This window comes from Ischnura elegans, chromosome 3 (assembly GCF_921293095.1).
Source record: "Ischnura elegans chromosome 3, ioIscEleg1.1, whole genome shotgun sequence".
Lineage (NCBI taxonomy): Eukaryota > Metazoa > Arthropoda > Insecta > Odonata > Coenagrionidae > Ischnura > Ischnura elegans.
In genome coordinates, this window is record NC_060248.1 from 30,163,736 (window position 1) to 30,176,994 (window position 13,259).

At 37.1% G+C, this 13,259-nt stretch overlaps 1 protein-coding gene across 2 annotated transcripts; it reads left to right on the forward strand.

The window, feature by feature from the left end:
* The first annotated feature begins 108 nt into the window (after positions 1-108).
* LOC124155610 (SWI/SNF-related matrix-associated actin-dependent regulator of chromatin subfamily E member 1-like) lies at positions 109-10,657 on the forward strand. Of its 2 annotated transcripts, none has more exons than XM_046529589.1 (9): positions 109-407; positions 544-733; positions 814-1,002; positions 1,074-1,217; positions 1,289-1,451; positions 1,532-1,587; positions 3,448-3,546; positions 3,687-3,903; positions 7,778-10,657. In XM_046529589.1, the coding sequence occupies exons 1-9, from the start codon at positions 229-231 to the stop codon at positions 8,230-8,232; spliced, it is 1,692 nt and encodes a 563-aa protein (XP_046385545.1). In that variant the 5' UTR covers positions 109-228; the 3' UTR covers positions 8,233-10,657. The 2 variants fall into 2 exon arrangements, with proteins under 2 accessions (XP_046385545.1, XP_046385546.1); XM_046529590.1 differs by having other exon boundaries at positions 7,720-7,869.
* The last annotated feature ends 2,602 nt before the right edge of the window (positions 10,658-13,259 follow it).

Genomic DNA, 13,259 nt, shown 5'->3' on the forward strand with positions numbered 1-13,259 from the left:
ATTTCATATTTTCCTTGTTCATTTTTTCAGCCTTCGATGGGCATTGGACGACATATCGAAGATTATCCACCAATGAAACCACGAGAGATGCAACCATCGATTGATGGCGAACAAGGCAAGCCCTCTGATTGGATCGATTCAGGAAGAGAAAACGAGCTCGAGACCTTTTTGAGATGAACATGAAAAAAAAAACAATTGAACCCAAATCCCTGATCCACCCAGTGTGACATGGAAGACGATATTGACGTTGTAGGATTTTCAAATGGAGTGAACAGTGAGGTTCAGCAGTTGACTTTGTCTTCACTTTCCCTCCCGCAAGATGATGAAAGACCATATCTCCGTGACTACACCGTTTCGGCAGCAAACGACTTGTTGCAAAATGGAATATTCGTGGAAACCAACAAGGGGTGTGTGCTTTGAGTTATTTGTTATGGCATTTTTTTCAGCAGTTTTGATCTACGGATTTTTACCATGAGGTGCGGTCGTAAGTTGCCCTTATATTGTGAGGTATTAAGTACTTATTTGTTATTATTCGTATTGCAGGCTTGTTTGTATGACACTGAAAGATGCGCTAACATCAGGTGTTGGTGACTTGAAGTTGTCAGTTGAAGACTTGCAGAATGTTGCTGCTCAGTTAATCACGCAAAACCCATTGAAAATGGTTGCTTCGGATGGCTCAATGCCTATTCTGTTGAATGATGTCATGCTTAATGTGGTGCAGGAGGAATCAGCGGTATGTATTGCTGTCTATTCCGTGTGTACCACACCATAAAACACCACTCGTAATCGTCGATTCACCATTTTCTACATTAGGTACCTCAGAAGGCCGTGGAAGCCGCGGAAATTGCTCAAAGCTCCATCCCAAAACCGGAAATTATTAAGCCCTGCACAGCACCGAAGAACATTCCTACTCAAGGTAGCACTTCAATTAAAAGACTGAATCCCACTGCTCCTGCTCCTGTAACTACTGCAATTAGCACTGAACCGACTATCACCATTCAGGTAAGTACTAGTGAGAAAGATCTACGGCTATTCTTGTTTGAATACTCCTGTTCAATGCTGAATTTCTACAGCATAAGAAGCGTGGTGGGTGGCCGAAGGGAAGAAAGCGAAAGCCTGAGTTGCTGGAAAATAGACCTCCTAAAGCTCCTGCCACTGGATATGTTTTGTATTTAAATGAAAAAAGGAAGCTGTTCAAGGATCAAATATTTAGTGAGGTAAATAATGCACTTTTGAGCATTTTTACATGTAAATTTCATTCTTCTAATGAATAAAACTTTTTTCTCAGGTCACGAAAGTATTAGGGCATGAGTGGAGTAGATTAAGTCTAGAAGAGAAACAAAAGTATTTGGATAAAGCAGAAATTGACAAAAAACGTTACAGGGAGGAGTTGAAGGCCTACAGGCAATCGGATGCCTATCAGTCATACTTAAACAGAAAAAGGATAAAGAGTGAGTGGTCAATCATTAGCTTTATATTTGGTTTCTCGGGAGAGCAAAGTAATTTCTAATTACTATATTGTAACTTACAGGTCAATTAGGCAACGGCACTGAGGAGTCTGACATGGATGCTACTGATGAAATTGATGTAAGTAGAGATGATTATAATAATATGTATTTGACAACCGTATAGTTTTATCGAATCACCAATTTTCGTCGGATCTTCACCAAAATTAGTATATATAACTTATTTCACATTCTAAACAATCCTAGGGGTGGGCGAAAGCACTTCGAGTACAAATAAAAATTTACTAATTCATTACTTATCTTGGTGTCGGATGGGTAACTCATACGTTGCAGGAGCCATCATAGGTGAGAAAAGACGATCAAAAACAAACTGTTGGGTTTGGGTATGGGGCATGATGTGTCTTGTAAAGTATGCACATTTTCCTCTCTACATTTCGTAAAATGCGAGCGAATGAATGGCTTATTCCTAGTGTACGGTCGTAGGACTGGAGGGGTGGGTTGGGTAGCGCACAGCGCAAGCCGCACTGTGGGCGCAGCTTCTTTCTAATTTATGTGCCGACTGACGGGCTTATGACGGCATTAGCGAAATTATGTGGGCGGGTCGGATTATGCCAGGGTGGGTCGAGGCATGGTTTTTGTATTAAAAACATTAATTCGTCCCTCGAAATTATATCAAAACCCTCTGATAAAAACTAATTTGTTCACCTTAGCAAGTTTAGTTTTCGATCGTCTTTTCTCATCTATGATGGCTCCTGCAACGTATGAGTTACCCATCCGACACCAAGATAAGTAATGAATTGGTACATTTTTATTTGTACTCAAAGCGCTTTCGCCAACCCCTAGGATTGTTGAGAATGTAAAATAAGTTATATATACTAATTTTGGTGAAGATCCGACGAAAATTGGCGATTCGATAAAACTATACTGTCACCTAATATTCATACCTCAGTGGACTTGTATGCAGTGGGCTATGCCTGAGTGCTGCATTGGGAATACTGAACTAGACCTTTTCAAAATTGAACGTTGTCAATCTGACTATCCAGTTTGGAGTGGTGGTTTGCTTGTATGAATTATTTGGCAGAGTGAATGCTTTGCCCTAAGTGTTTTAGTCAGAGTGGACTGAGGAGAGTTTGTACATCCAGGAGGCTATTTGATCCATCTTGTTACCGAAAATCGTCTCCAATGGCCATAACGTACGGATCGCGTCACGGGTACGAAAGAAAATACTCTATTGGTTTGCTGGAACGGGAGTGTTTGCAGCCGTGACTAACCCGTCTCTCACCTGGAAACCCTTCTCTAGCACACATGCAGCTCGAAGGAAACTTTGTGTGGGTCGACTCTTTGGTTTAGATATCACACACACACGTACCCTCACACTCACTGCTTGGGGTAAACTCTGGGAGGAAATGCTTGGACTCGAGTGATGGTAAAGTGGCCTAGATGGGTTCTCTTGGATTGGTGCGGGGGAAATTTCCTCTTCCCCTGGAATTGTCAGTGGTGCTATTTCATTGAGAATTAAACTTATCAGGGTCATTTCATGTAAGTTCACCCAGGCCATGGCCCCCACCAACTCGGATTTTAATGAAATTTTTGTCACTACCTACTACCGCCTATTTAATGCCCCTTCTAAAATATTTCCTCTCTCACTCTCATAATTTGCAAGATTGCTCTTGGACTTCCAACACTATCATTAGTGCAGTTTTAGTCTTATACGGATTTTAAATGAGTCCTCTATTTCTATAGGCTATGCCTGTTTTCTTAAAGCTCACTACCTTTTCCCAGTCCACTCCATAAAAATATTTTTCAAAATCTATGGTACAAATCTAAGGTTTCTTTCTGCAAAATGGTTGCAACCTTAAATGTGTCTCCAATTAGAAGTCTTGAACTGATATGCAAACTTATTGATGAATGATCAGCATCGGTTATTTACGACTAAGTGGATGTTTATTTTAATGGTCTTGTTTTTTTTTTAATCTTCTAGGATGAAGATAATGAGGAGTTATATTGTAGGTCTTGTGACCAATGGTTCACAACTCTTCATAATAAAAAGGAACATCTCTATGGGCGACAGCATTTACAGGTGATGTTGCTTTGGCTTCATAATTAAATATGAAGGATTATATAATATTTCCATTTTATTGCAAAAATTGATAGTAATGCATGCCTCTCACTTAGTTTAGTGTTTTTAGTGGCTGAGCTGATTTCTAGTGTTATTTTCAGTCAATTGCTGGAGAGTTTCGGAAAGGTCGACTGCAAGCAGATCAAGATAGTGGCAGAGGAAGTCTTTCTACATCTCTTGATGATTCTAGCCTTGATGGACCACCGGGAGGCAGGAAGCAGACGAAAGCAATGCCAAATTCATGTGGTGCTTCTGTTGGTGCTAGTGCATTGCCAACTGTGTCGGATGCAATAATTCGCTTCATGGAGGTTTTTGCAGGTTTGTTTACAATTTTTATTCTAATTTGTTCCAAAATGAGTGTTATACTTTTCAAGTATGTGTCGATGTATTCAATCACATATGACACTTTGCTACAACAAATAATAAGTCAGTATACAGTAGACTCTCGTTTTTGCGAAATTCATGGGACCGAAAAACCAGAGGTTTGCTAGAACAAAGTTGGTATGAACGTTTCTTGTATGAATCAGAAAGAACTTAAACATAGGGCAATGAATATAATGTAGCGTTGTGTATATCCACCTAAACGCCGTTGCTTATTCATTGAACTTTGTAATAAAGTTCATTTTGTAGCTGCAAGGACTGAGGTTTGTAATTTGTTAATGGCAAAAATTTCATAGTAATGTTTCTTTTACTGTAGATTGGATAGGCCTTTTCATCGGTACCAACGATTTACTTCATCATAACGAGAAGTACGTAATAAGGTTGTTCGTATTAACGGTAAAAACTGTAATTATGTATTTAGTGTTATGGCAGGCAATTAAAAATGCATTTGGATCTGAAGATCCGACTGGAAATAAAAGATCTGATTATATCTAGTTCAGAAAAAAATCCGGGATCTGTCCATCTCTAATTGTGAGCAATTGCTTCCTTCAATGTGTAGTTCTCTGTGAATGAGTTCATGGGCTGAATCTTATGTAGTCATCAACTCACGAATAGTGGGTAGCAACTTTTTTTTTGTTTTAATTTAAAAATTATGAAAGAGTGGATGAATGAGGATTTTTTTTCGTCATTAGTCATCTTTGCCTTCTATCCACTGAATTCTTAAAAAAAAAAAAAAGAAAAAAAAATAAGTTTCAAAAGCTTAGATTCCACTTGGATAGTATTTTATCAGTTATATAATTCTTCAGCATATTTGTTTGTGGAACACATTTTTAACATCATTAAATTTACTTTCGTGGATGCTTTTCGTACTGATTCCTTCCAAGTAATACAAGTAATTTCAATATAAAGTGTAATTTGCTTTACGATCAGTCCTCTGGCATGGAATACTGTAATTAAGTGAGGACATACTGTATAAATAACTAAACTGGGTGACAAATGTGGCGTATTTGCTTAAATGTTGTTTCAGTGGTATGTATGGAGTGGCAAAGAGAAATGGATTTTTTTTTTCTATCAGCAGTATGATTAAGAAAGGTTTTCATGAAGGTGCAGGAGTAAGTACATCAGGAAGAGATTTTATTAGTTCAGGAGGCTTTCAGGAATAGGAAAGAACTGATGATGGTATCGTTGTGCTAGAGTTCAAAGGAAAGGCTATAAAAGAGTCTGATCTGGAGTGTAGCCTTTACGGTGCAGAAACATGGACACTTAGTGTGGCATTTTTTTTATGCTGGCGTTTGGGAGTGCCCACTTTTTTCTTTTTTTTGAGTTACTTCCGATGACAGCGGCGAAGGCCACTGTCCGAGGAGAATTGGAGAGATCACAATCCCCTCCAGCCCCTCGGTTTACGTAGTCGGTGAGAGTCGAGGGGTAATCAAGTTTGTCGGGTGCTGCGATTTTGTTCAGAGTTCAGCAGATCGTCCTAGCATCCAGCGAGGCTGGTTAGGATTTCACGGTTGAGTTTTTCAATTTAGGTAGTCAGCGATAGCCAGAGTATTTGTTTCGTTCATTCCCTTTCTTTATTTTTTTGTATTCCTTTCTTCACCCTGTCCCGTTTCCCAACCTCTCCTTATTCTCAGTGATGAACAGGTGTATGAGTCAGCGAGTAGTTGCCCATCGCCACCTACTCTGAGAGAAAAAAAATTTATTCCTCACTCACCCCTTCCAAGTCTGGGTGGAAGCCCTTAATTTACCCACACTGGTGCCCAGTATACCGCCAACAACTCTTCAAGCATTCCCAGGCAGACGTTACATTAGGAAAGAGGAAAGACTCCAGAAGCATTCGAGATTTGGGTATGGAGAAGGTGAAATGGACATATGAGGACTCAGATGTGCTGTACATGGTGAATGATGAGATACAGATTCTAGTTGAGATATGGAGGAGACAGATGGTTTGGACTGATAAAGTACTGAATGTGAAGTGTTCTAGGATAGAATGTTGGCTAAGTGAGGGTGAGGAAGAGAATAGGATTTTTAGATGCTATGAGTGGGAGTTGGCTTTATTGTGAATTGAAGAGGGAAGTTCATGAGACTGCCAGAATACTTCTTAAATACTCCATGCAAACTCACCTTTATCAATAGAATTCTTTGCAGTTCAGCTGTCTAGAATTGTCCCTTGACAGAATGGGGGGCTACGCTGAACTTTGGTGACTTCACGTGTCACTCATCCAATCACTGTGTCCTGATAACAAACCACATCCTCACTTTTCTATATGTACAACATTTTCACTTTTACATGAATCCCCAGGGATACTAGGAAATATCATTTCCTTTGTCATCACTTAAAAGGGTGCATTGAACCCTTTCTTTGCTAAGCCTTTTGTTCATCTATGATCGTAGATCTTTACATTTCTGACTTGGCAACCTTGCCCCTAACCCTCCTGGAACCCTTTTACCTGTCATGGGACTACTCTTGTCAGCTTGACTGTAATAAAATACAATTATCATTTGTCAACAATTGTGGTGTATTTTAGGGTGGAATGTGGCAGCAGGATTGGGAGATTGGCATCCCTGCATATTTTCTCTGACATTTTTCTCTGAAAATCTTCTTTCTTATCCTAATTTTTGCATTCGTAAAACCATAAATTAGAGCACTTTACACTTAATGGCAGTTAATCATAGTTGTGAGGTGATTACATCATTTTAGAATTGCTGACATCCCATGGCGAGACCTTTAACTCTGTGGCCACTTAGGGAGACGTCTGATGAACAGAATGTAATATACTCTATTGAAATTATCTTCCCCAGCTTATGAGCCATATCAAAGAAAACATCACCAATTGTCCGTACAAATTATTGCACTGCACCATGTAAAATTTTCAGAATTATAAAAGTGATAGTTGTGATTAAAATTGAGTTAACACTTAATTAGTTAAGTTATTGAGTAAAATTGAGTTAACAATTAACACTTGCCTGGAGTAATATATAGACTATGCTGCAAAATAGAATTTCTAACCATGTACAGTATACGTAGAGCATAAAAAATTTTGAATTTTCCAAAGTATTTTTTCCCCATACTTCAAATTTTTCTGTTGCTATGTGCCACTTATTGTTTTAGGTATGATGGGAGGAAAGGGTCAGAAAAATAAAAGGTTATGGGTTCAGTCACCATTTTTTAGTTCATACAATGGTGATAGTGTTTGAAAAATTGAGGGACCCAGTTTTTCCATTTTTTGTTCTGCTGCCTCCTCTTGCTTTTCTCCTCTTGAGCTTTGCCTGTCGAAAAATCAATAGGCATAACCCATATGCTGATAAATTGATGACATCACTGACTGTTGCCAAGTAGCTTTCTGCTTTCTTGCTAATTTTAGGCCTAGCACATCTGTCTCATGTGGTTTGTTGTTACTAACACAATGGTGAGCAATACTCTCTGTCAAAGATTGGGACACTTTGGATGAGTTATTGAGCCAAAACTCCAATCACATCATGAGCTCATGAAAAGTGGGTGGCAACTTTTGCATTTTTTCATGTTTTACTTAAAAGAGAATGGCTGATTAGCTAATATTATTTTTTCGTTGCAACTTAGCTACCCTTTAGATATATACAATTATTTTGATAAATAGTGATTTTGTTTCTGAGTGAGCCGCCCAAAAGCGTGAGAGGGAAATACACAACTTAAAATCCGTGTTTTCTTGGTGTGCCATTAAAGTGGAGCATTGGGAGCTTTTTATGCTCTGATTTTTTTTTATTTTCATCTAGGCCCTAAACCAAACCATCCTTTCACCTGCTTTGTGCCTAATGCCCCGTTTCTTCTCAGAGAGAGGTAGGGAGAGGGAGAGAGAAGCGTCCTTGCTGAGGGAGCGGTTGGATGTGGTGAAGGGGCAGCACGCTGCCTTATCACAGGTGCTCTCAGAGTTGACAGAAAAGGAGAAGGAATTACAAGAGTCTCTTGAGAGGGAAAAGCAGGAGGAAAGCCGCATCAATCAGGAGCTGTGCAATTTACTCCTGCTTCCAACGTACATCTTTGTGAGCTCAGAGTTGGAAGATAAGAAAGACTCTAGGGACATAGTGGTAGAAGAATCTGAGCTTGTGCAGGGAGTTGAAGAGGAGACTGCGATGGAGTGCAGCTTGAGTCTAGGGGATATCACAGAGGAAAATGCCTGTTTTGAAGTGATTGGTGTAAAAGGCAGTGAGGATGAAGACATCAAGTTTGAGACTGTAATAATAAATCCAAATTCAACTGTTCATTTTGTTACTTCCCTGGAAAGATAATCATTACTTCTCTTGCATTCATCTTGGATCAAGTACCTATAATATTGATTTGTGCTCTTTTGTTGAATTTTCCTGTCATATTTTTTAGGGTCAAGTCTTTTTATTCTCTAGGCAGGTGTAATATATGTCATTTGGTGATAATGTAACTACTTGTTTGATTTTTACAGCTTCACTTTGATGAACTCTTAAGCTATCACTACAGTTACTTTAGCTTGTACGCTATGTACCTGACAAGAGAGTGAATGGATCTCCAGTTATTAATTTTACCTCATTTAACATGCTTCTTATCAAAACTCCACATAATTTAGGTTTATTTAATATTGTGAAGTGGTTGGAGTATTTCAGAGTTTCTTATAAACATCCTAATGATTCTCTGTAAGTAAAGAATTAATTTTTTCATCTGGCTACCCATCAGTTAATTAATAGTCATTAATTTTTGCATAATAGTGCTTTGTATTTTGTGTCTAAGTATTCTTGATTTTAAGGAAAGGAGTAATATTGTACTTCTACGAGTGACATTTTTAACTATCATACACTCACATTTATATTTCAGATTTTCTTGTTTATATAATGCTGATTTTACTTCTTCTCTCATTCCATTTTTGTTGGTGATAATCGTTCAGTGCTCTACATATTGAGCGGTACGGTAGAGAAGTGGTGTTTGTGCCTCCTGATAACAACTTATTTATTGTAACCATTTTGGAGTGTAACTTATTTTCCTGTAGAATTGTATTTATTCATGCTGTTAGAGCAGTTTCCTCATTAATAATAAGTTTCAAAAACTTAACTGTACAATGAAGTTTCACGTACAGCTTTTCTATGTTTTTTTTCTCTTCAATTACCCATCATGTAACATGCCAATGTAATGAAGATATATTTTACTTTCTCTTAAAAATTTAATGAGACTGCTTTTACAAATATATTTTTCTGGGGATAATTAATGATAGTGTTGCAATTATAGGTTTGATGCAATACTGAACCAACTGAAAGTTACTTAATTTTAAATAATCTGAATACAGTAATGAGTGTGCCTAAAACATAAGTTTTCCATTACATAATTCAAAAGCTTTTGCCATTTTAAAAAGAAGTGTCACTTTCATTAGTCTTTTGCATTTATTTAAGAGACCTTTTTGCAAAATATTATACCTCCTGTCATTAAAAGTTACATTTTTATATAGTTTTCGGATAATGGGAGTCCAGAGAATAAGAAAAGGCTACCAACCTAATTTCTAATTCCATAATTGTTTGAAATGGATACGAATCAACTGGTAGAATTCGAGGAGCCCTTACTATGATCATTCGAAAGCAGGTGTTGCTTTAAATGACCTTCATTTTAGCTTTCACTATGGAGTATTGACTATCTGCATTGTGATATATTTCAACTTGGAGGCGTTTTATCTATGACATTAACAATAGAAAACCTAAAGCAAGAACATTTGGTTCTTCCTTTTCCTCACTACTTCCACATTGAATTTGTTATTATGGAGTGCACATTCACCAACATGATTAATGAAAAAATGTAAGGACAATGTGCTAGAGCAGTGGCAGTCAATTTTTTCATAATGATAGCTCCCTTAATTTAAAAAAATGGAAATAGTTTGTGCATGGACAGAGGTGTATTTCAAAAGTGCTTTTCCATACGGTGATCTTATTATTTTCTACCAGTAACAATCAAGTGAGACTGTTAATCTCCATCTATGCTATACAGAAGAAACTCTGGCATTGACCCTTCATTTTTACATGGAACAGCTTCTCCCAGTATGTTTTTTCTCTGTTAGTACCATCTTCCCTTTGTAATTTTAATGAACTTGTGGCATTCTGAGCTACAGATTTGGCTGTGTTAGGATTAGGGAATTGATTGTTATATCAAAAGGTACCTTGTTTTATATATATACATATGTACTACTTAGACATCAGTTACCTCACTAGTTTGCTTGTACTGATCACTTGAAGAACATGATTTTATAAGAAAAACTCGTAACTGTTATTTTTTCACTTTGGAAAGAAATTATATTAAAATCTGTCATGCTTTGAGGCTAAGAAAATTGTGTACTATCTTTTGGTTGACTTAATAGTTGAACCATCTTTTTGGATAACATTAAAAAAAATGCTTTTGAACTCTGTTACATTTTGTGACAAGCTGATTATAATTATTTCACCAATAACTATTTGTCAAAACCATTTGCTTTTGTGTGGGTAAACTTGAGCTGAGACATCCTCATTTAATTTTTCCCATTATGTGCTATGTAAATACTTCTTTGTACATAATCATTGCAAGTACTCTTTGTTATATATTGAGTACATGTTAATGTTCACCAGTTTTTGATACATGTAATGAGTTTGTTATCCAATCCTGGCTGCACCAATATGCAAGAAATTTAGTTAAAAATAATGTTGTATAAAGTATATCTTGTTTCATATTTAATCTATTTTTTGAGTGCTGTGCATTATTTTTCTTTCACTCCTCAGAATGTTCCTCTCTGTAGTTGAAAGGTCATTTCTGAAAACTAGATAATGAGTTACCCTTTATTTTTCCTATGATCCAGACAACGAGAATTATGCGCATTTTGGAAAATATCTCATAAGAAATGATAATGCATTGGCTCTCTTATTTTGCTTCACCATGCATACAAGCATGTCATCAGCACTTACGAGATTAACTATGAGTTAGTTTCATTTATTAGACACTTAGTATCATTGTCAATCTTGTTATTATTATGATTTCTAAGTGCTGTGATGGTTAGTTGATCTTCACCCATTTTTGTTTTGTAATAACTTCATCATACCACTGCTAGTGGTTAAGAATATGATGGCAAGTAGATTTTGGCTTCATATCTTTTCTCAGCATAAGGTTTGTTATTCTTAATTTAAATATAATCGTAATACTTTACATGTGACATTCAAGAGATGAAGAATACAAAAGAATGTTCTTAATTCTTTTGAATACTCTTTACGATTGGAATTAACTAAAAAAAGTATTGAGGTAACTTAACAGTCCTCCAGCTAATTGAACATGTACTTTTGATAGGGTAAAGGAAGGTATTGATAAATGCTTTCTAAGTCGGAAGCATAGCATCAATTGACCACGAGGGATACACAGTGTTAAGTTGTAAATTGAAGATTTAGTTTGGTTAATCAATTTTCAGCCAAATGTTGGTTACACAGGAAAATTTCGTGGAAACCTTACCTTGTCTCTCCTCTGACTAATGCTTAATCTCATACTACTGCAATTATCAGTGCTTCACACATTTTATTCAAGCTAACATAAATTTATATATGATTATAACAATAAATTTACATTAAGTATACGATAAATCAGTCATCAAAGCGATGGATACTTAAAGTTGCAAAAAAAGGCTTTTCACGATTTTTATTTTGATAAATAAATGTTGATAAAATTACCTCATAAGGAATGACTATGTAAGTGAAGAGATAATATCTTGATAATTAATCATAGACAATTTTTCTGAGCCTCTATGCCTTTATTCAACCACTTTATGTTCCAAGGTCTCCAGCTCAAACGCTGACGTGGAAATTTGTTTTCATGCATTTGCTCAGTTGATTATTGCCTGTCTGAAGCAATGGAAGATATTATGTACTGAGGAGCAGCAAAAAAATGGTTAAGTGAATAACAGCCTCACTGTAGTTATCTCTGAAATCGTCGGCATTAAAATTAGCACATTTTGTTTGCAGGGAAAAGGCACCACTATGAAATTCAAGAGAGTATTTAACACCACAACCCTTGGCTGACAATAAATCTTTGGCTGACAATAAATTTTTAATGAAATGAAAAAATAACAAGTTATAAGATTTAGTAGATTCGTGAGTGTCATTAAAAATCTAATAGCAAACATTTTTATACGCTATTTATTGTAAGAGCCTTCCAATTATTGTGTCCTGAACTCCTTATCACATTTAATCTTAGAAATTCATCAGATTAAAAGACATTCCAGCAGTAAAAGTAAGTTTAAATGTAGCACTTGTTGGATAATCACAATCCTCCCCAAATTAAACTTCCCTCATTAACTGCCAGTATAGTCCTTCATTGAAGCTGAAAATCAGCTGGAAGCTACAAGTTTCTTTAAACAAAACCAATTGACTTGAAATGTGGTACATAGTGAGATAATGTGCTAATGAACATTAGTGCCATAATGTCCATTGAGAGTGATATGCAGACCTTCAGGGAGGGGTGGACATTTTTATCTACATAATACCCCGCAAGCCGCCTAAAAGGTGTGGGGCTGGGGCTGTTAGGACACCAGCCGTTTACAGCTAAAAAAAATGAACTGCTCCAACGAAGTTGGGACTAGTGTGTATTAAAGTCTATGATTCGGGGGAATAACGAATTCCCATATCTATCCGTTCGGCAAAACATATCTCTTAATTTATCGCTTCTATCAGACCTGGAAATATACATAGTGTGGCTCTAATATTATGTTCTGTGTGTCGCTCTTAAAGATATCCATTCCCAATTGTTCAAGCAACCTAAGCCTAGCGCGCAGCCTCTGAGTCTCCAGCGGCTCCCAGCCTAATTCACTTAACATCTGCGTGATGCTGTCTGTACACACACAGCAGTTTTTGACGAAATGCACAGCCTTCCTTTGTATTTTATTCAGCTCGCGGATTAAGTCTTTCTGCAACGGATCTCATACGCTCGCTTCATATTCAAGGTGCGGTCGGCCGAGTGCTAAATAGCACCTTTCTTTTACTTTCTCATCCGAAAATCTTCCCACAACATGCTTGACGAATCCTAAAGGCCATTTTACACGGTACACGGAATTGCGCAGTCTGACGTACGTGTGAAGGCGCAATCAAAATTGCATCGTGTAAAGCGGTGAATTGCTAGAACACATGCGAGAATGCGTGGATGCGAGACGGCAAAATAGCCCCTGTTCTAATTTCGTTCATGCATTCGCGCAATTCCACGCCATTTTAGAAATTAATGCAGCTCTAACCTGCGCAATTCCGTGTACCGTGTAAAGCGGCCTTAATTTCTTCAGGGCTATGCCACAAATATTCTTTATATG